General features: G+C 40.7%; 1 protein-coding gene and 1 non-coding gene across 2 annotated transcripts in view; both read left to right on the top strand.

The window, feature by feature from the left end:
• Nucleotides 1-22,183, top strand: part of Adss2 (adenylosuccinate synthase 2) — a 49,782-nt gene extending 27,599 nt beyond the window's left edge. Inside the window, exons 4-13 of the mRNA XM_045141558.1 lie at nucleotides 458-508; nucleotides 4,393-4,459; nucleotides 4,728-4,835; nucleotides 5,948-6,029; nucleotides 8,472-8,598; nucleotides 9,759-9,913; nucleotides 11,279-11,403; nucleotides 12,803-12,900; nucleotides 15,996-16,145; nucleotides 21,112-22,183. Of these exons, the coding sequence (XP_044997493.1) occupies nucleotides 458-508; nucleotides 4,393-4,459; nucleotides 4,728-4,835; nucleotides 5,948-6,029; nucleotides 8,472-8,598; nucleotides 9,759-9,913; nucleotides 11,279-11,403; nucleotides 12,803-12,900; nucleotides 15,996-16,145; nucleotides 21,112-21,164 (1,016 nt within the window). The 3' untranslated portion in view covers nucleotides 21,165-22,183. The remainder of the gene's footprint in view (nucleotides 1-457; nucleotides 509-4,392; nucleotides 4,460-4,727; nucleotides 4,836-5,947; nucleotides 6,030-8,471; nucleotides 8,599-9,758; nucleotides 9,914-11,278; nucleotides 11,404-12,802; nucleotides 12,901-15,995; nucleotides 16,146-21,111) is intronic.
• On the top strand, nucleotides 11,873-12,046 carry LOC123457860. Its single transcript, XR_006635220.1, has one exon. It is a non-coding gene; the product is annotated as a small nucleolar RNA SNORA61 (small nucleolar RNA).
• Nucleotides 22,184-23,668: the final 1,485 nt, after the last annotated feature.

The following is a 23,668-nucleotide window of genomic DNA, read 5'->3' as shown; positions in this document are numbered from 1 at the left end:
TTCTTCTTTTGAATTTATCCCCTAGTCCCCTAGTCTACTACCCTGTGTTCAGGAAAATATTTTCTTACCATTACTTTTATTCTTAGAATTATTTTATATAAATTTAACTGACTTGATATGGGATTTGGAAATAAGAGTGTGAATGAGTTTGTATACTAAGTGCATGACAGGTGAGAAAACGTGTTAGGTGTAATGTTTTCTGTGCAGAAAAATAAACTACAATGAAGATTGCTTTGACATAAATATTTTGGAAGTTTGGGAGGCAGAGGTAGGAGGATCACCATGAGTTGGAGGCCACCCTGAGACTACATAGTGAATTCTAGGTCAGCCTGGGCTAGAGCAAGACCCTACCTTGAAAAACAAAAACAAAACAAAACAAAACCATTTTGGATATTATGATTTATAAACTGTTACACAAAATGTTTGATAAAATGTATCTTTCTCTCATTTTCTCTAGGTCTAGAAGGCTGGGAAAAAAGGCTTATTATATCTGACAGAGCTCATATTGGTATGCAAGACCTACTGCATTTATTTATAAAGAAACTATTTCTTATGTTTATTAACCTAAGGGTGAATTGTAGTTGAGTTTTAAATATAGATCTTGCTGATTTTTTTTTTTTTTTTTCTTTTTGGCTTTTGACAAGTGCTAGGCTGAAATACACCTACTTCTGAAGCCAGGGTTAGCCCAACAAGTGAATAACAAGCATTATTTCATGATACTCTTAATTCCACAATGGATTAAGTCATGCGAAATATCAGGGGCATTTATTTGTACATACTAATATGCCTGTAAGAGTTTGCCTGCCTTTTGGCAGATCTTCAGAATGATCTTTGTGCTTACAGTGTAATAATTATTGCTTTTTATTCAGACTAGTCTCCTCCATTAACAGGATTCTGAAATAATTTCAACTGGCACAGTAAATTTGGCTTTCTCCTCCCTGTTGTTTGTGACCCAGCAGAATTGTTAATTAGTTGTGATGAGATTAAGAAATAGTTAACCAGGAAAGGGAAATAGGGTGTGTAAGCGACAGTGAAATTTTGGTTTGGAACTGAGGCTATTCCACGGCAGTAGCTGCAAAAGTTTTAGTGTTGACCTCTGTCTAAAAGGCCAATTTGTCAGTTGTTTCTCAACCAGGTATGGAAATCCCTAGCAGTGATACTTTCTAACAGCCAGAGATTTGAATCCTATGCATCATTTTGGTAACCCAGTAAGACAGCTTGTTTGAAGTGACCTATATTGGTAAAAAAAAAAAAAAATCTAATTTTCATGTGAGAAATTTTCTTTATTACATTTTTTGTCATGAGCTTCTTCTGTAATCTGAAGAACAATTTTGTTTTACCATTGTGAAATATTTTTATATTAATAATATGTAAATGTTTTTACAAGTGGATTATTTAGCTTTATTCAGTACTCAAGCGTTTTTGTTAACTCTTAGTGTGACTAGCTACAACATGCAGAGTACCTTGTATTCTCAGAAGCTCTCCACCCCCTTCATGCAGATGCTTCCACCTTATCATGTGCATTTTGCATTAAAGGATTATTGTCCAAGCATGCAGTTGGCATGGCTGAGTACAGGATATTATTTAGCTACTTTACATACTATTATTCCTTGATTGGGTGTCCTGACAAGTGTTTGTCCCATCAGTACAATGATGTCGTAACATGTGATGCCAGCTTATGATCCTGGGGCAAACAGTTATATTTGTTTGATGGCATATTTAAAAACATATACCCAGCAATGAACTCATGTGCTTTCCCTACACAACATGGTCAAGATATGTGTAGTAAAGCCAGGCGTGGTAGTGCACGCCTTTAATCCCAGTACTCGGGAGGCAGAGGTAGGAGGATTGCCGTGAGTTCGAGGCCACCCTGAGACTCCATAGTGAATTCCAGGTCAGCCTGGGCTAGAGTGAGACCCTACCTTGAAAAACCAAAAAGAAAAAAGAAAAAAAGATATATGTATGTAGTAGACAGCCTTATGTTGTTGGGATGAGTTTCCAGACCAGATATACTTTATGGGAGGAAGAAGGGATTTATTTGAAGCTTACAGATCCAGAGAAAATTCCATAAAGGCAAAAGAAGCTGGCCAGCTTTCACAGGTGTAAGCAGAGAGAGGAAAGCAGTACGACAAACAAGCACACTTAGGAACTCCAGGCAGAGCTTAGGCACTTTAGGCTGGAATTCCAAATCCACCTCCCCCACCCCCACCCCCACACACCTTAGGACTGGATCCTAGTGTCCTCGCAATGATACCTCCTCCAGCCAGGTGGTTGCAGATCTCAATTACAACTTTTAATAAAATCCTAAATATATTGAGGGGCATCCATTCAAACTTCCACAATGTGTAATTTTTTAAATGATTTATATATATATATATATATATATTTTTAAATTTATTTATTTGAGAGCGACAGAGAGAGAAAAAGGCACAGAGAGAGAGAGAGAGAGAATGGGCGCGCCAGGGCCTCCAGCCACTGCAAATGAACTCCAGATGTGTGCGCCCCTTGTGCATCTGGCTAACATGGGTCCTGGGGAATCAAGCCTTGAACCGGGGTCCTTAGGCTTCACAGGCAAGCACTTAACTGCTAAGCCATCTCTCCAGCCCATGATTTATATTTTAAAAAATATTTTATTTACATATATATATATATATATATATATATAGAGAGAGAGAGAGAGAGAGAGAGAGAGAGAGAGAGAGAGGGAGGGAGGGAGGGAGAGAGAGAGAGAGAGAGAGAGAGAGGGAGGTGCAGGCAATTAGAAAGAGAGAGAGAGGGGGAGGTGTAGGCAATTAGAAAGAGAGAGGGGGGGAGGTGCAGGCAATTAGAAAAAGAGAGAGAGAAAGAGAGAGAGAGAGAGAGAGAGAGGTGTGCAGGCAATTAGAAAGAGAGAATGGGCATGCCAGGGATTCTAGCCACTGCAAATAAGCTCCTAATGCATGTGCCACCTTGTGCATCTGGCTTTACGTGGGTATTAGAATTGAACTTGGGTCTTTAGGCTTTGCAGGCAAGCCATCTCCCCAGGTCTGTTTTGAGTTTTTCATGTGGATACTGAGGATTGAACTCAGGTTCTCATGTTTGCAGGGCAAGCACTTAGTCAGCTGAACTCTCTTTCCAACTCAAGGTATATATAGGTTTTTCACCCTGAGAGATACTAGTCTGAAGTTCTTTGGTTTAGTGCCTTCTGTATTTTTTTTTTTTTCTTTAAAGAGTATATATTTTATCCTTGAGTTTTTGTGGCATCTTCAGTGATAGGCATCTTTCCTTCCTGGTATCAGTTATTTGTTTTCTCTCTTTTTAAAAACATTTTAATTTATTTATTAAAATTTGCAAGGAGAGAGAGGAGACAGAAGGGAATTGAACCTAGGCCTTGAGGCTTGCAAACAAGCGCCTTAATTGTTAAGTCATCTCTCTAGCCATTTATTTATTTATTTATTTTATTTGAGATAGGCTCTCATTCTAGCTCAGGCTGACCTGGAATTCACTATGTAGTCTTAGGGTGGCCTCAAACTCACAGAGATCCACCTACCTCTGCCTCCTGAGTGCTGAGATTAAAGGTGTCGCCACCACATCTGGCACTTTCTTTAGTTTTAATTTACTCTGTAGCCTCTTCACAAGGTTAGACTGTTGACCTTTGATGTTTCTTTTCTAAAACTGTAGCATTACTTTGCATTTCACAGATGACATGTTCATTTCTGTTCAACTTAAAATAACTTACAGATTGTTTGGGTTAATGTTTCCCCACACATTCATTCTGCTGATGTGGAGTATTCTTTCAATGTTAGTTATAGTGCAAAACTGCATGCACACGAGAGCCTCTGGCCACTACAGACATGCAGATGCATGTACCACTTTTTGTGTCTGCCTTTATATGGGAGTGTCAAAGTGTCTCTGAACCTGTGGAGTCCAGAATTTGAAGAAAAAAATATATAATCTTTATAAATTGAGCTTTATGAAATTTTAAGATGGGCTATTCCAAAAATTTTTTTTCTTTTTTTGGCATCATGTAACAGGCATTCTGTATTCCAGGCTGATCTAGAACTCACTTTCCAGCCTAGGCTGCTCTTAGAGTACTGGAGGTTTCTCCTGAGTCAGTCTTGTGAGTGCTGGGATCACAGGTGTGAGCAAACACACCCCACCAAAATTAGCCTTTTAATTACTCACTTTTGAAATTGTGTAGACTGCAATAAATTGGAACATTCAGGCCCATTTTCATCTTAACGTGCCAGTTGGCATTATTATAACCTTTACTCCTACCGTGATCACTTTTAAGAATTTTGTATAATTTGTTGCAATAAAATGAGGCTGAAGGATTGATAATTGTAATATTGAAGTGCAGTATGTTTTCTGTGTGTTATCTTTGTTTAAACAACTGTGTTTTCTTTCCCTCAGTATTTGATTTTCATCAAGCAGCTGATGGTATCCAGGAGCAGCAGAGACAAGAACAAGCAGGGAAAAAGTATGATACTTATCTTTTAAATTTTTGTACAGTTTAAGTACATCAGCATCCATCCTTATGTATAAATTCTAGGCCAGAAGTTTAAAGAATATATTTAGAATATCTTAATTTAGTGTTCAGGGAAAATGAGTAAGATCGTGACAGTAAGCTTGCAGGAAGTGGCATAAGTCGGAGAGAGTTACATGTAACTTCCTTCTTTGTCATGACCTGACCACAAGTCCTCCATCTTTCTTATGTAACCAGAAACTTGTGTTGGTTTGTTTTTAAGTTTGGGTACCACAAAAAAAGGCATTGGTCCGGTTTACTCCTCCAAAGCTGCTCGGAGTGGACTTCGCATGTGTGATCTTGTTTCTGACTTTGATGGCTTCTCTGAGAGGTAACAACCTTCTTCTAAAATTGAAAGAACACGTAGGATTTTTATCTGCAGAGTGCAAAATAGTGAAATTCTAGTTAGTGGTGGCGGTTTTTAAACTATTATTTGATAATACTAAAGTTACATTTTTGCACTTTTTTTTTTTTTAAAATTTTTATTTATTTGAGAGCGGCAGACACAGAGAGAAAGACAGATAGAGGAAGAGAGAGAATGGGCGTGCCAGGGCTTCCAGCCTCTGCAAACGAACTCCAGACACATGCGCCCCCTTGTGCATCTGGCTAACGTGGGACCTGGGGAACCGAGCCTCGAACCGGGGTCCTTAGGCTTCACAGGCAAGCGCTTAACCGCTAAGCCATCTCTCCAGCCCACATTTTTGCACTCTTAATTCAGATTTATTCCATGAAAAATAGCGTGATGGTGATAAAATGACAAGGCCAGAGTTGTGGAGGATTGGAGAATGGAGTGGTTTGCTGCGAAATAAGATGTTTGTAGTCTAGCAGGACTTGAGTGTGTTCACCATGTCCTAGGGTCTGAGCTTTGGTTTTTCAGAGTTGGAGACTCCATTATGTCATCCTACCCAGAAATAATTAGCCTCTTGGGTCCTGGTGAATTAATTATTCAAATAAACCTTGACAGTTAGAAATGCTACATCAGCACATAGTCAGTGGAGAAATCACCATGGGAAACCTGGAGGTCATTTGTTTGCACTGACAGGCCACTCCACTGAGAAATCCTAGACAGCAGCTCATGTCAGCTTCTGTGTCTTTCTTTCACAAGCTTTGGTGTAGACCGTCCTTTAGAGGTTTTAAATAAAATAATACAGTTGAAGTCTTTTGAGTAAATAGATCTTAATCATCCTATTCATTTTTTCTTCAATACATATATTACCTTGATTATATTTAACCTCAAACTTTGAAAAAACACTTCAGTTTATTATTTATTTACATGGCTAATCTTCCTTATTGAATTTTAATTATCAAAAGTAACTTCAGTTTCACAACTGTTTTGCTATTAAGACCACTTACAGTCTACAGAAGTTATTTTAATGGAATGATACTGTTTGAATGATGCTATTTTAAAGAGGGCTAATGCCATTATCTGTCTATATTTCTCAGGTTCAAAGTTCTAGCTAACCAGTACAAATCTATATACCCTACTTTGGAAATAGACATTGAAGGTGAATTACAAAAACTCAAGGTAATATTTTCTGAGCCCTTTTTAAAAAATATGTTTGTGTGTGTTCATGTGCCAGGGTCTCCAGATACTATAACCGAATGTCAGATGCTTGCACCACTTTTGGTATCTGGCTTTATTTATTCATGTGGGTACTGAGGCTTTGCAGGCAAGCATCTTTAATCACTGAGCCATCTCCCCAGCACTTCTGAGCTTTTTTTGTTTTGTTTTTGTTTTTTCGAGGTAGGGTCTCACTCTGGCCCAGGCTGACCTGGAACTAACTATGTAGTCTCAAGGTGGCCTCGAACTCATGGCAATGCTCCTCCTACCTCTGCCTCCCCAGTGCTGGGATTAAAGGCGTGCATCATCACGCCTGGCTCCTTTTGAGCTTTTTAATATGCTTTTTCTTCTTTTCTTTTTTTTTTTCCCTAGGTAGGATCTCACTCTATCCCAGGCTGACCTGGAACTCACTCTGTAGCCCTAGGCTGACTTCAAACTGAATGGTTCTCCTACTTCAGCCTCCCAAGTGCTAGGATTAAAGTGGTGAGCTAGCACACCTCGCTTTAATGTGATTTGTAACACTTGTTGGCTATACTGTGTGAAATCACAAACATGTGCTAGTACATTTCTTTCACCATTTCTCTCTTGTTTCCTTTTTAAGGCAAGGCTAACAGACTGCTTTTTCTTTTCAATGTGAGAATGAGAGAGAGATTAGAGCCCAGGGCCTCGAGCCACTGCCGTTGAGCTCCAGATGGTGTGTGCCCCTTGTGCACTTGCACTGCTGTGCATCTGGCTTATGTGCGACCTGGAGAGTCAAACCTGAGTCCTTAGGCTTTGCAGGCATGCACCTTAACCACTCAGCCATCTCTCCAGCCCTCTTATTATTTCTTACACAAAACTGGAATGAATGAAAGATCTAAATGTCAGCGTGGTGTGTTGGGATTAATATGCACTTTAGAGAATTTGCTTTTATTCCAGAGGTAATGAACAGTTGTTGGATAATTCTGAGCAGGAAGAAGCCCAGATTTGTACTGTATGGAAACTGCTCATGCAGCTGAGGCATAGCAAAGGCATAACAGATACAGGGCAATGTTCAAGCTTATTCAGCTCATTTAATGTTCATAGCCCACAGGGCTTGTTTCTTAGCATTCCTGGGACAAATGACTTCATTGGCCCCATGGATGAGGCTCACCATTGGCAACTGTTTGGTACCTAAGTTAGTAGAATAGGCTTCACAGTTATTGGTGAAGTTTAGGCTAGGTCTGAGAATTACTTTGCTGATGCTTCAATATCACTTCCAGAATCGAATAGAAATCTATATACCACACATCATTCTGGAATAGTTGTAGAGCATATTCCCTGATTTGCAAAATATAAAAGATCTCCAAGTAATAGTTGAAAAGTTTGTGCTTTATTAACTTCATTTTTACTTAGAATAGACTCCCACCTTCTTTTCATTCTGTATTAAGAAACTTGGAAACATTTATGTTCCATTTTACAAACGCTCCTTGTAAATGTATAGTACTTCGTAATAATAAAACTGTGTAAGTTCTCAAACCCGGATTTTACAGAGGAAGGGATGCAATGAATAGAATGGTTATTTTAACTGTACAGAAAGAACTGAAATAAGTGGCAAGAGTTTCAAGGTTGGCAAGAAGGAGGGGCCAGAATTTCCTTAGTGATGACAATACACTCAGATGGGTCTATGAGTAGATTCTGGGTGCCCATTCCTCCTTTTTGTAGTTGGAAGGAGGTTTTAGTGCAGCTGTGTGACCACTTATGAGGGAAGCTCTTTTTTATGTTCAGTGTTCCGTAGATTCTAAAGTTAAACAGATTCACCAGCACTTCGTGTTTTGAGAGTATCTTATAATGCTCATGTGGAATATAGTATCAACATTACCAACGAGTAATAAATACTATGGAGATACTTTTCAGTATAAAAGAACAATAACAGTCAATCACTAATATTTGCATGCTTGTCAGTTTAATTTGTGGCTCTTATTGACATTTTGGTAATCATTCCAATGCAAATTTAAAAATTGTTGACTACATGGATTGTAAATGTACTTTTCCAAAGGTGCTTGTTTATAAAGTGTTTTGCATTGGAGTTAATATAGAGCCTTTAAAGTGTGTGTGTGTGTGTGTATGTGTGTGTGTGTATGTGTGTGTGTGTTTGTGTTGCTGTTGCTGATGATCAAATGCAGGGTCTCACACATGCTAGGTGAAGACTCTGTCCTTGAGCTGTATCCCTTTGGTTTCTCTATTGTTCTCTTTTCTGGTCCTGGAGAATCAGCACCAGAGAGACCAGAACTAATCCATACATGATAGCCCGATGAGCGCCATCTCCAGCCCCTGTCCACTTTGCCTTTGTCAGTTTTCACTGTAGGAAATTAGGCAGTTTGTAATTGACACTGGTTATTGGAAATGCATTAGTATACACGGGAACTGATTTTTGTCTTCGTATAGGGTTATATGGAAAGGATTAAACCAATGGTGAGAGATGGAGTTTATTTCCTATATGAGGCCCTACATGGACCACCAAAGAAAATCTTGGTAGAAGGTGCAAATGCAGCATTATTAGATATTGATTTTGGTAAGTAAGATATGATTCATAGGGAGCGTAACTGAGCCTATAGTACTTAAGGTATGAATAGTTAATGGTAGCACTAAGGATTTGTCAATATTGCTTTTAAGCTTATGTATTTAGAAATGATAGAAGATTATCATGTTATCCCAAGAGTTTTAAAAGGAATATTGTGGCAAACATTGTATGTGTGTTAAATTTTGTATTTCACTAGAAAATGAAATCATTTAGATTCAGCTTGAGGTTCTGTAAATTATAAATTTCATTTAGTTAATTCATGATTTGATTCATTGCCTCATTTCCTTGGAACTGTAAAATATAAGATGAATTCTATGGGAGATTCTTAATCTTTAATTCAGATCTTTAAAATGATACACATTATGATTAAACATGCATATCCTAAGGTCTAGGAAAGCTTGTTTACCCGAACTCACTCTTCCAGGGCATCAGACTTTCTGGTGGATTTACAGCATCTCTTCTATCCTCACAAGGCTAACACTTTCACGTTAACTTCTCTAAACTACTGCTCCATGCGTTTGTAGGTGTGTGTACCTAAAAATACTCTTAGGATAATGCTGTTTGACTCCAAGTAAACTATAGAGAGTGTATTTCTCTATAGTGAATACATATTCTTGATACCATAATGTGCCTTTGCAGTCTGGAAAGAAAGCAGAGTGTCTAAATAGCACAGTGAATAGTGAAGTGTAAAGAGGGAAAAAGTACACTACTCTTAATCTCTCTTGGAATTTGGGGGTTACTCCCTAGATAGAGATCTAAAGCTGAGGAATTGTTGAATACCACAAAATTCTTTGTGTATTTCTGTCACTCCAGGGTACTGCTGAATCTTAAATATATATGTTTCAAGGAGTCACTCATTTGAAATTAGCAGGAATCAGTTAAAATATGTGGATGGGTTTCTGCATGAAATTCTTCCATGACTCTTAAAGTATGCCTACTACAGAGCTGAGTCAGCAGGTATATGCACCCTGGATCCTCTAGGGGAAACTTCAGTTAAAGCTTTAACCACTTACGTATCTCATTACAAGGAGAGTCATGACTAGAACATTGAGGCTTTGTTGAGAGGGCAGTGACAGTTATGGTCTGGCCTGTCAGAGAATTCTGTTCTGTTATGTACATGTGCTTATCTTAGTTTTTGTTTTTGTTTTCAGGGACTTACCCTTTTGTAACCTCTTCAAACTGTACTGTTGGAGGTGTTTGTACGGGTTTGGGTATGCCCCCTCAAAATGTTGGAGAAGTGTATGGAGTTGTGAAAGCATATACCACTAGAGTTGGTATTGGTGCCTTTCCTACAGAGCAAGACAATGTAAGCCAATTTCTCAGTAAATACGATTTTGAAAGTATGGAAAGAAAAGCTCATGCCTTTTTCTTCCCCTAATGAATTGTCACCTGTGTCTTTCACTTTATTTGCAACAATCATGAGATGTGTTTGCCTTACAATTTTCAGGAAGATGCTCAATCTTTGGCACAATTGGCTAGGTTCATCTGTTCTGGTAAATAATTGCTAGTGACTTGTTTGCCAGTCTACTTTTCCATTGCTGTGAAAATAACATGAAAAAGCTTTTGACTCCTAGTTCGAGTACATGAATGCTTGGCTGCATGTTTCTGGGTCTGTGGTCAGACGACCTTAGACAGAAGGGCATGGTGGAGGGAAGCTGCTTTCTTCATGGCAGCTAGGAAGCAGCAAGTGAGTGAAAGGTAGGGTTCAGGGACCAGATGTACCTTTCCGAGGCACACCCCCAGGAATTTACCTCTTCTAATACCCCACCTCGCAACCGCCTGTTCAGCTCTAGCCTCATGGACGGGGTTCTCCACTGGGAAGTTAGCCCTCTCGGTAGTGTTGGCATCTGTGAGCCAAGCCTTTGACACGTGAGCCTTTCTGTTTGTTTGTTCATTTCTTGTTTTTTCTTGAGGTAGGGTCTCGCTTTATCCCAAGATGGCCTGGAATTCACCATGTAGTCTCAAAGACTGGCCTCTAACACACAGCATTCCGCTACCTCTGCCTCTCAAGAGCTGGGGTTAAAGGCGTGCGCCACCACGCCTGGCTGCGTGAGCCTTTGAGGGGACATTTAAAAATATCTGTCAGTCTACACATGACTTATTTATTTATTTATTTTTTGGTGGGGGGTAGTGTTGTACTGTAGCCCAGGCTGACCTGGAATTCACTATGGCGTCTCAGGGTGGCCTTCAACTCCCAGCAATCCTATCTCATATGCTTCCTGAGTGCTGGGATTAAAGGCGTGTGCCACCATGCCTGGATACACATGATTTATATAACATTGTAAAAAAATGTGTTAAAATGATTAAAAAAAATAAATTACTGCCATTTGTGGTGGTGCACACCTTTAATCCCAGTACTGGAGAGGCAGAGGTAGGAGGAAGATTATTGTGAGTTTGAGGCCAGCCTTTGAGACTACATAGTGAATTCCAGGCAGCTTGGGCTACAGGAAGACCCTACCGTAAGAAACAATAAAAAAAAAAAATCAAACTCAAACTGGATGTATTACAAATTATACTTCCCTCCAATATAATCCATCATTTCTGTGGAATTCTGTATCATCTTAATTATTTTATGAATAATATTTACCAGAAAATGTTTTGGATGATTATGTAATCTCTAATATAATTCTACTAGATTGGTATTTTAAGAGTTCTGTTTTCTGTTATCTAGGAAATTGGAGAATTATTACAGACAAGGGGTAGCGAATTTGGTGTAACTACTGGAAGAAAAAGAAGGTGTGGTTGGTTGGACCTTGTTTTACTCAAATATGCTCACATGATCAATGGATTTACTGCGTGAGTATTCTTCATAAACATTTACTTCAGAAAAATCTTAGGATAGTTGATGATCTTAGGTTTAATTTTGTGGAAAGTAAGCTTGGGAGTAGTACCCTAGTATAAAAACTTAACTCTTTTGCCTCCAAATTGAAATTATAGTTCCATTTAGAAGTAGACCAAGAAGAAGAACTAGGGTATGCAGGAGGAAGGACCCAAGTTAATTCTGGATTTCCAAGGTTGTACGAAGGAGTCAGTGGCAGTCTCACATGATCTGTATGCAAGATCTGTAGGTAGGCACAAGGGTGGGAGGAGGGAGGATGGCTAGATAGAGTAGACACGATGTGCGGGTCCAGAAGGGAGCCGGAGAGCCCAGTGACTTAGTGCGTGTGCTGAATCCACTTCCGGGATCCAGGTCTCAGCTTGTGCAGTGTGCTCAGGTGGCTGGGCATGCGCATCTGTCTGCTCTGACCTCTTAACAGTTGAGCTGACCCTCCTGTTCCCTTCCTATTGGATTCTTGACACTGGTCTTGGTGGTTGTGAAGGAGGAAGGGTGACACCGAAGCTGGCCTCAGCCATGCAGTCTGGTGTACATACTGCACGTGGGACTTCTCAGGCTTTTGGCTAAGATCAAATGTAGGATGTAGGCTAGGTTCAAAAAGGGCTGAAAGAAATTAAAATTGAGCCAATGGTGCTCGCTACATCAAAGGGATGTAATGGAATGAATTAAGAAGTATTGTGAGAACATGTAACATACTATTGCTCACTGAAAATAGTAAAAGTAGCATTTACACATAAATATGTAATTAAAAGTGCTCAAGTCTGTATTAATTAGGCTAAGGTTGTAGAAAGTAATAGAATAAAGGATTTTAAAAATGTATTTGTGGACCAGAATCCCAATCCTAGTGTTTTGTCTAATTTACACAGATTTTCCCTTAAAAGCCTGTTATCAAATCAGTTTTTCGAGAAATTTTGGTGTGTCATGAGGAGGTCCTTGATGTGGTTCCCTTACTATCAATTTCTGACCAGAAGGGTGGAGGTGGTGGTAGCCAAAGTGAAGGACTGGGGGTAGCAGCATGTGTGTAAATGTACTTAACCTTGTGATCACGTGGACCAGTGAGTTCTGCTGTGTCCTATGGCCACACAGCATCCTTAACGCCACATGTCAGCATTACTCTCCCTCTTAAGAAAGCTGAGCAGGTGTGGAACCCCCAGGGAACACCTGTTGTAAAGTAAAAGGATGAAGTGCATACATCAGCATAGTGTTTTATGTGGCATGCTTAGAAGTATAACCCTGGCCAGTTTTCAGAACTGCTCTGGAACTTGGAGCTTTGCATGAATTTTCCCTTGTTTCTGCTTCAGTCAGATTAGATGTCACGTGTGATGATTCACCATTGCTTTCCTTTTCTTCCAAAACTAGATTGGCCCTTACCAAGCTGGACATTTTGGACATGTTTACAGAAATCAAAGTTGGAGTTGCTTACAAATTAGATGGTGAAATCATACCTCATTTCCCAGGTACTCTTTATTTTAGACCGTGTCTTAAGAGTTTCATAGTATTAATAATATTACTACATATGCATAATAATAGCTGTTATTTAATTATGAATCACATGGTTTCCACAGGCTTGATTTTCACTTTGTTAATACTGCAGATATGGTCACATATTCTTAGAGCTTAGCTTGTAACTGCTCTTTGCTTGGGCGTTGGGGTCACAAGTGTATACTGGAACTCAAGAAACTCTGCTACTCCAGAGTCTCATCTTCCCTGTTTTAGTAATAATTTGTATGCAAGCCAAGTGTTACCTGCCTATCATCCCAGCTACTCAGGAACCTAAGGAAGGAGGCTGGCTTTCAAGAATTTCAAGGCCAGTCTGGACAAGAACCCTGTGTAACAACACCAAAATAAAACCAAGCAGAAAAAGAAAGGGAAAAGGGAGAAAGGAAGGATTTTCCATGGTGGGGTTCTTCTTTTGCTTTGGCACAGTCAGCAGGGTAAGAGAAAAGACCTTTGTGGTATGTTCTCTCTCAGTACAGTGACCTACTCTGTCCCTCAAGCCTCTTGTGTGATTACCTCCGACCTCTATTCTTGTGTAAAGTTTATGGGTGTAAGAAGAAGTCCTACTTGATGCAGTATGGCTTTTGAAGCATGTCTTTAGTTGCAGCATTAGGATTTCTATGAGTTATCAGCGTCTAGAAACAGATACTAGTTTTCAGTTTAGGCATCATCAGGACGGAACATACGACACTTGAGGAGTGCTGATAGCCTTCCTGAAACCTGGTAGGCTGGTAGCCGTACAGCTCTTAGGTTATTTTCTATGAACTTACAGTCTTTCTCAACATTATTTTTCCACTTCGCTTACAGAAAAGAATGTCATTGATATGGCAGGATACTGTTCACTTAGAAAATTAGTTTTCAATATATATTATATCCTAGTTCCTAAGGCTACTTCTGAGCTATTAGAAGAGTTATGATATAAGCTCCAGTGCCAAAGAGAGTAGTCTAATCAAATACGATGCCATGTGGCAAGGTCTGCTATGTCAGTACAGCAAATTCTTTTCATCAAAAAAGTGGTGAGACACTGCTTGTGAAGAGAGTAGAGGGATTATTTACGAGCAGTGCAGCGGATCCCAAGAGGAGCCACGGAGCTAGGGTGGTCCTATCAAGTTGTCCCAAGTTGCGGCCAGTATGCAGAACATTCTCTTCCAGCAACTGGCCTGTGAGAGATGCTCGCTGGTGAAATGGTTCTTTCTGTTGAAGGGCAGTTCCTGGGTGAGGGACATTGGCATGTGAGCCTCCTCCTTGGTAGCAGGGCAGTGCTGGTCTTCCAGACAGAATTCACAGCATCACACCACAGTGTTCTTGGGCTGCTAGAACTATCCTGAGGCTGGCCCTTGTCTTGGAATAGCTCTTGCAGGTTTCTGGTGAGTGTCTTTCCTGTGGAAGCTTACACGAGACTCTCCTAGCAGGCTGTTCTAGCAGGAAAGCAGAAGCAAGAGTCCATGTGAAGCGCAAGGCACCATCCCAGCAGACACCGCGGGGCTCCCAGCCCTGTTGTCCTCTCGGGCTGGACCTTGCTGATTCTAGCTGATTGTGCATCTTGGAAATCTGCTATCTGCCTCCTTGGGTTCATAGAGCAGCTGTTTTATGCCAGCCTGTCTGTGGTTAGGAAATAATCATGAGGCAAAGAATTGAGTGGCTTCTGGACTTGCTTGTAAATTTTCTTACTCTCAGGAAAGCTTTGTTCTGCCTGTTTTCCCACTGTCTGGAAAGAGTTGCCATCCTGCTTGGCAGTGGAAACTCCTCTGTGTCTCTTGATTCCTCCTTCCTCCACCACCCACAGCAGTCTCTACAGACCTGCGTGGTCAAGGTCGTCACTTTCTAAGCATCCCAGAACAGTCCTAGCGGTGGGTGTGCGTGGTCGCCGCACCCTGCCCGCATCACGGAGGTTCTCCCACCCTGGGACACCTCATCTGTTGTGTTTCACTGCCTGCTGCTTCCCCGACCGGCACCCTGATCCTCCTACTGGCTCATGGGAAAGTTTTGAGTCCTGCCCAAGGCATTATAGAACATCGTCCCTTCCCTTCCAAATGCTTCCTTGGCCAGGTTATGTTGGGACTTGACCCATGTGCTGATGAGGAGGACCACACTTTCCTGCAAAGCCTCTGTATCATCTTCCAGTGGGAAGATATCTTGTGGGGCATTCTCCTGGCCTGAAAGTTTCTATGGTGTCAATCCCCGAAGTCCATCCAAAGTCCCAGGGTCCTGCTTTGCCATGTGGCAGAGTGGAGACCACAGCCTTCCCTGCAGCTCTGCTGTGTCTGGTTGAGTCCCAAGCCTTGTTGTCTCTACAGCAGGAGATGATATTCTGTCCAGCAGATGCCAGGAAGACATCTTTGACTTTCATGTTTACTTTACACTGATGAAAGGCCTTAGTCTTTCAAGACTAAGTCATCAAGAGCCATTCTGTGCCACTCCTCTGTGCTCAGCTCTCCACCAGCATAGTGTCCCCGTCACCTCAAGAAAGCTTCAGCAGCTGTCGTGGCACCACGCCTGGTTGTCCATCCTCTTCCTACCACTGGTGCTCGTCACCAGCCAACAGGCCAGGTTCCTAGTTTAGAGCTTTCTTCCCAGAGTATAGAGTGTTGGCCTTAGCTATGTTGGGGTAAGTTCCCTAGAACACAGACTGCCCTAGAGATTGACACACTGGATCATAGATGATAGTGCTCTGAACAGTGACATCTGTGAGGGATGCGGGATTAGGCAGAGGGAGAAATGGTACTGCAGTAAACTGCATACAAAGCCTTGGGTTTTCCCTTGGGAGCCCTGAAGTTAGACAGTCTCCTCAGAATTGTCTCTGGGTGCCAGGATTTTACTGAACATGTGCTTGGTCAGAGTCATTTGGGCCAGGCCTGGTGTTTCATGACTGTAAGCCCAGCACTCGGGAGGCTGAGGTCAGAGAATTGTCAAGATTTTGGGGCCAGCCTGGACTGTAGAGTGAGTCCCAGGCTATCCTGGGCTAGAGTAAGACCTTGACTCAAAACAAAATAAAAATAAAAACAGTGGGCAGCAGGCAGTGACTACATAAACAAATATATTCCTTAACTTTTAGCAAACCAAGAAGTCTTAAATAAAGTGGAAGTTCAGTACAAGACTCTCCCAGGATGGAACACAGACATATCAAACGCAAGGACATTTAAAGAACTGCCTGTAAATGCACAGAATTATGTTCGCTTTATTGAAGATGAACTTCAGATTCCAGGTAAACACTATCATTTCTTTTGCTTTTTTTTTTTTTAAGTTTTTATATTTTATTTATTGGAGAGGGAGAGAGGGTTGGATAGAGAATGGGCATGCCAGGGCCCTAGCCATTGCCATTTAACGCCAGATGCATGCCCACCCTGTGCATCTGGCTTTACATGGGTACTGGGGAATTGAGCCTTGGTGTTTTGGCTTCGCCAGGCAAGTGCCTTAACCGCTAAGCCATCTCTCCAGACCTATCTTTTCTTTTTCTACTCTTAATTTATCTGTCCTGGAAGTAGTTCAAAGAGTGCTCATGAGTTCCATAAAGGTTCAGGAAGATATAAAGTAGTAATTTTATTTCTTGAGTAAATATACTCATTTTTCAGTAAAAGATAGTAAATTACCTATCACCCCTTCTGGCTGTTTTTAAGTATTAGTCTGTTTTTTTTTTTTAACCCAGAGATACTCATTTTTGTCATTTCTCCTGATTATTAATAATATGGCTTTTATATTTTTACCCTCACCAGAAAGTTATTTTTTCATGAATGGAGATTAGGAAATAATGGATACAGGTAAAAGGAAATCTTATTAGCAAAACATATAAACAAGAATAAAGCATGAGCCAGGTGTGGTGGTGTGCCTTGTAGAGGATTGCTACAAGTACAAGCCCAGCCAGGGCTACATGGTAAGCCTCTGTCTTAAAGAAGAACAAAACAGACCCGCACACAGGGCCACACGCCTATAATCCCAGCACTCAGCATGCAGAGGTAGGAGGATCACTGTGAGTTCTAGCCCAGCCTGAGACTATGTAGTGAATTCCAGGTCAGCCTGGGCTAGAGCAAGAGACCCTACCTTGAAAAAGAAAAAAAATAACAACAAAAAAGAAACAGAAGACTAAAGAATTTCTTTATCAAATAAATACAAGATGGCCAAGGCATAAAGAAATTTAATAAAATCTTTTTTCCTAACTGGCCCTTTATCCTTTTGTTTGCCTTGATGGAAATTAGAGATGAGAAAAGTAGATGGGACATATCTTGCATATACACATGCTTGATACTACATTGTTTCACTTGTATTTATGATTCATTTCAAGCATGATTGCTGTTTTCCAGATTGCTATTGACCCTCTCAGCTTGATGCCAAATTTGGGGACTGTTTACTTACTGTTATTGGTCAGTCAACTTTTTTTTTTTTTTTTTTTTTTTTTTATAGTGACAGACACAGAGAGAAAGGCAGTTATATATAGAGAGATTGGGTGCACCAGGGTCTCCAGCCACTGCAAATGAATTCCAGATGCATGCGCCCCCTTGTGCATCTGGCTAATATGGGTCCTGGGGAATCGAGCCTCGAACCGGGGTCCTTAGGCTTCACAGGCAAGCTCTTAACAGCTTAGCCATCTCTCCAGCCCAGTCAACTTTTTTTTTAACAGTGACCCCTGTTAAACACCTTAAAGATTTCTCCTAATAGTACCTATGGAACCCAGTATTTCTGCAGATAATTTAGGCCCCTGAGGTACAGATGATTCGTGATTCCCCTAGCCCGGTGGAGGCCATTGTCACGCGGTGCTAGTGGAAGGTGTGAGGGTGTTCCTGCACTGTGTGGCACGTGGCTGCACAGCGGCACTCCGCTGTCTGCTTTGCACATCCACTGGTCAGAGGTTTTGCCTTTCCTAGAGAATCAGGAACTTGATCACTGTTTCTTTATGTCTCTACTGGCTTGGGCTGATACTTTATTTTCCTAGTCAGTAGTAAAGAAACTACGTGACACTGTAGTAGAAACAATGAGACAGCCTGGCTTGTGTGGATCCTAAGTGTGCATCCTTTCAGAAGGGAAATTAAAACATATTTTTGCCAGGCGTGGTGGCGCACGCCTTTAATCCCAGCACTTGGGAGGCAGAGGGAGGAGGAGCGCCATGAGTTCAAGGCCACCCTGAGACTACTTAGTGAATTCCAGATCAGCCTGAGCTAGAGTGAGACCCTACCTTGGAAAACCAAAAAATACGTATTTTTTTCAATTACTTTTATTGATAATATGACTATGACACTTATTTTGTGCATTTATATTAAGATTGAATGCCAGTAGTTCTAGAGTGATCCAGAAATGAAAATACACAATATAGTTTTGGAAACGCTGTAATTTTTACCTCGTGGTATACTCGTAAGTCATTAAAAATGAATTTTTAAATTTTTATTTATTGGTCAGACAGAAGGGGAGGGGAGAGAATGAGTGTGCCAGAACTTCCAGCCACTGCAAACAAACTCCAGACTCATGTGCCACTTTGTGTATCTGGCTAATGTAGGATCTGGGGAATTGAACCTGAGTCCTTTGGTTTTGCAGGCAAATGCCATAATCGCTAAACCATCCCTCCCCCTCTGGTGCCCAAAATGCATATTTTTAAAATAGAAACTGAAATGGATATTCAGTTTATTAATTTTTTCCCAATGTATGGCAAGGAGTCTTAGGAAAAACAAAGTGACACAGAAATAATACTTATAATTTAGTTTTTTAGTGTCTTAAAAAATCATGTCAGGGGGCCTAGAGAGATGGTTTAGTGGTTAAGGCACATGTCTGCAAAGCCTATATGACCCAGGTTTGATTCTCCAGGTCCCACGTAAGCCAGATGCACATGGTAGTGCATGCGTCTGGAGTTCATTTGCAGTAGCTGGGAGCCTTGGTGTGCCTATTCTCACTCTCTCTTTCCCCCTTTCTCTAATAAATAAAAAATAAAATAAAATCTTTAAAAAATCATGTCAGTTCTTCAAATGACTAGGTCAATAAAGAGTTTTACCATATTCTTTCCATTTGTTTCCTGCTTTACCACAAAACATAAAATATGCTGTAAGCACAGTAATTGAGATTCTTTCTTTTTAAGCAACTTTCATAAAGGATAATGATCAGATCATGTTTTATACTCTTGTTTATATCATTAAAATATATTATTGAAAGATCTCATATATTGACAAAATACCTGAAACATTCTCCAATACTCAAATTGACATTAATGGGTATTCCTAGTCCATGTAAATAAATTGTCTAGTAAATACCAAATATCCAACAAAGCTATATATATAGTGCTACTTGGTTTTTTGAGAACAAAGACACTCAGTACTGCTTCGGGAAATATATTGACCTACTAAAGTTCACATGAATCAGAGTACCTTGTAATAACATTTGAATAATACTGACACTATTTTTGACCATATTTAAAAGGATATTTTTATTTATTTGTTTGAGAGAGAAAAAGAGGCAGAGAGAGCATGGGCATACCAGGGCCTTCAGCCGCTGCAAATGAACTCCAGGCACATGTGCCACTTTGTGCATCTGGCTAACATGGCTTCTGGGGAAACAAACCTGGGTCTTTTAGCTTTGCAGGCAAGCGCCTTAACAGCTAAGCCATCTCTCCAGCCGAAGTCTACTTTTTATTGTTTATTTATTTATATTTTTTATTATTGACAACTTTCATAACTATAGACAATAAACCATAATAATTCCCTGTCCCCCCCCCCAACACACCTTCCCTTTCATAGCTCCATTCTCGGTCATATGCTCTCCCCCTCTCATTCAGTCTCTCCTATTATGATGGTCTTGTGTGGTTTGTGCCTGGCACTGTGAAGTCATGGATATACAGGCCATTTTGTGTCTGGAAAATAGCTTTGTAAGGAGTCCCACCCTTCCTTTGACTCTTACATTCTTTACGGCCCCCTTCTGCAGTGCACCCTGAGTCTTGGAAGATATGATAGAGATGTTTCAGTGCTGAACACTCCTCTGTCACTTCTTCTCAGCACTTTGTTGCCTTTTGAGTCACCCTAGAGGTCATTGCCATCTGAAAAGAGAAGCTTCTCCTACCAAAAGTGAGAATAGCATTAATATGTGGGTATAAACATTAAGAGAGGTGCTGACCGAGCAGTTTGGTGTGTGTAATTTATGCATTTAGCCTGACAACAGCAGGCCAGGCGTTACTCTCCTAGGGCTCATGACTACCCTGCCATAGGTTTTCAATACCAGGCATGTGTTCCTTCTCGTGGTGCAGGCCTCCAGTCCAATTAGAGGCTGGCCCAAATTAAGGCTTGCATTGTCCAGTGTTGTTTATCTCCATTGATGACTTCTCTCTCTCCCTTAGAGGTATATGCAGTATAGCTTTTTCCAGCTTTCTGTCAGCTGGTCTAAACAGAGGAGGTTTTCAGCTTAGCTCTAGCAAGATTTCTCAGTGACCTTGCAGCCCAAACATGTTGAGTCTTCAGCATTAGAATCTTACCATCTATTCCTGGAGGGAAACCAAGAGCCTTGGCGATGGCCTGTAATATTTTGGGGGCATCAGGGACCTCCCTGGCCAACAACTCAGTAGAAGGTATCCCATCCCTGGCACTGAAAATTTTCTAGTAACAATCTATGGCTTCTGGGTGTGCCATTGTCTAAAAATGTATGTTTCCATATTATTTATTCATACCCTCTTAGATTTTGATTAGCCCCCCCCCCAGTCTTCCTTTACTCAGTCTCTTCCCCTGACCTCACTTAGGCCTTTCCATCCCCAGTGATCTGTTCTTCTACTTACATATATACAGTACCTCTCTCCTCCCTCCCTTATAGGCCTTTTCTAGCTTACTGGCCTCTGCTACTGAGTTTTATTCTTTCTCGCATAGAAGTCCCATCACCTGTAGCTAGGATCCACATATGAGAGAGAACATGCAGCACTTGGCTTTCTGGGTCTGGGTTACCTCACCAAGTAGGATCCTTTCCAGATCCATCTGTCTCCCTGCAAACTTCACAATTTCATGTTTCTTCATTGCTGAGTAGAACTCCATTGTATGAATGTACCACGTGAGTCTACTTTTTAAATTAGACAATTTAATACTGAAAGTAAGCCGAGGTTTAGCTTAGTGGCACCGCACTTGCTTAGCAGGGTGACCTCTCTGCTAGTCCACTGATTTGATTGAATGTTACAAATGGACTGGTGCTATTCTTCCTGGTTCTGGTTTCTTTTCTAGTTAAGTGGATTGGTGTGGGAAAATCCAGAGAATCCATGATCCAGCTCTTCTGAGGACTGACAGAGGCACATGAAACACTCCTTGAGAGGGAAGAAGAGACTTCCTTAAATGTTTTTGTATGACCTGCAAATTCCATGAATAAAGACATTGAAATGAATTTCCGGCCGGCAGTTGCCCCATTCTCTGGTGGATGGCTACCGTGGAGGTGGACTTGCATATTCCCGCCCTGGCATTCCTCAGCTGGCAAACCGCCGGGTCATTTGTTGCTCCTGCTGCTCCTGGTGCCACGTTTCCTTTCCGTGTTTAGTCGTAGTCTGATCCCTGTTGTTTGAAATCTAATGTAGTTACCTTCAGTGTAGATTTTCTTCATTTCTTGTCCCTGTGTGTTTCTTAGTTTTTACCCCTATTAGACGGTAAGAACAACTAATGCAGTTTTGCACAAATATTTTTACATTCTGATCATTCGAGTCTGTTGTGACCATCTTTGCTGTTAGAAATGATGAAATGATAGGGGTTCTGTAAACTTTTTGTAATGCTATGAATTCTGTTTAAATTGTGAACTTATTTTCTGCTGAGACCATTGCAAAATTGAGCTTTGGCTGGGGGGAGGGGAGTATAATTTCTGGGTCTTTTAATATGTACAGAACACAGAACTTAGTTCTCTACAAATTATTTAATACAATGAACATTCAATTAAATGTTCAAAGCAAAAATTTCCCTAAAACAGCGATCTTAATGTTCAAAAAAATCAGTCATTAAAAGATCTGTTGTGAGATTGAGATTTTGGTGGATATTTTTCTTTCTAAGTCTGGTGGATCAATTTTCAACATTGTGCCTGCCAGTATACCTACAAAATCATCTGTAAGTGTCCCAAGGAATCCACATTGTTAACCATGATTTTAATCATGCCTTCATTTATCCTTCCTTAAAACAAAGGTGTTATTTTGACAGTTAGGCTTAACGTGTTGTAGATATCCTTCCATGACGTATGAAATGTTTAAATTAGGTGCCACTTAAATTTATTTTATTATACCATCAATAGCTAATTAAAGAGAACCAACTATTTCCAGTATGTTTCGTGTGTGTGTGTTTGTTCTGGTGTAGTAACACTGGATAAAGGAAAAGCTATAAACAAACAATAGGATGACCCTACATGCCCACCACAGGTCAGTCATGACCCACATGTAAAATGAGTAGTGCATAATAAGTTCCAGTTATCATAGGGGAATGTTATGGGCTTTAGAAATCCAGACTTTTGGGCCATAGAGATGGCTTAGTGGTTACGGCACTTGCTTGCAAAGCCAAAGGACCTGGGTTCGAATCCCCGGTACCCATGTAAGCCAGATGCATAATATGGCATATGCATCTTGAGTTCATTTGCAGTGGCTGGAAGCCCTGGCATGCCCGCCCGCCCTCCCTCCCTCCCTCTCTCTCTCTCTCTCTCTCTCTCTCTCTCTCTTCCTTTTTCCCTCTCTCAAGTAAATAAATAAAAGTAAAGTATCTAAAAATCCTGATGTTTAGCTATAAGCTTTTCATTATTAAAACATACATAAGCAGCACTCAAGAAGCAGAGGTAGGAGGATTACTGTGCGTTTGAGGTCACCCTGAGGATACAGAATCAATTCCAGGTCAGCCTGGGCTAGAGTGAGGCCCTACCTCAAAAATCCAAAAGACAAACAGACAAAAAATATCATACATATGTACATATAGACTTTTCTCCCATTGCTGTTATTTACTGATTTTTAAGCCATTTTAGGTCATTCTGTTTAAAATTGACCTATTAATTGGTTAAAGTAGATGGTCTGCTTCATAGATAAAGCTATTTTTCAAATTATTGCTATTAAATCATTAGATCGTTGATAATTATTAATAAGGATATATATATGTGTGTGTTCTTCTTGATGTTGTATATGCAGTAGTGATAAGCACATCTACAGTCTTCCTGAAATTCATGGTAGTGGGGAAAGCATGAATAATGTGAAAAAAAGAGAGCAAGTCGTGGGAGGTGACGCACAACTTTAATCCCAGCACTTGGGAGGCAGAGGTAGGAGGATCTCTGTGAGTTTGAGGCCACCCTGAGACCACATAGTGAATTCCAGGTCAGCTTGGGCCAGAGTGAGACCCTACCTTTAAAAAAAAAGGTGAGAGATTTTAGGTGTTTGAATGGACTGATTAGATGAATAGTTAGAGGAACATGATGTGCAGAGGGTAGAAAGAACTGGGAAGGTTGGAGAAATGGAACCAAATGAACAAGATGCTTAGCAAATTTAAGGAACACTAGGCCAAGCAACTGAAATGTTTCATATGGAAGGAGTGCTAGCAGTCATGATGGATATACTAGAGAGGGCACAGAAAAGCTGGTGACAAGAGAACATGAACTCTAAATTTTAAAATTCAATAGAGGCCTGGGGAGATGGCTTAGTGGGTAAGGTGCTTGCCTAAGAAGCCAAAGGACCCAGGTTCGATTCCCCAAATGCACAATGTGGTGCATGCATCTGGAGTTTGTTTGCAATGGCTAGAGGCCCTGGTGCGCCCCTCTCTTTTTCTCTCTCCTTTT

Source organism: Jaculus jaculus, chromosome 1 (assembly GCF_020740685.1).
Source record: "Jaculus jaculus isolate mJacJac1 chromosome 1, mJacJac1.mat.Y.cur, whole genome shotgun sequence".
NCBI lineage: Eukaryota > Metazoa > Chordata > Mammalia > Rodentia > Dipodidae > Jaculus > Jaculus jaculus.
This window is presented reverse-complemented; position numbering and strand designations above follow the sequence as displayed.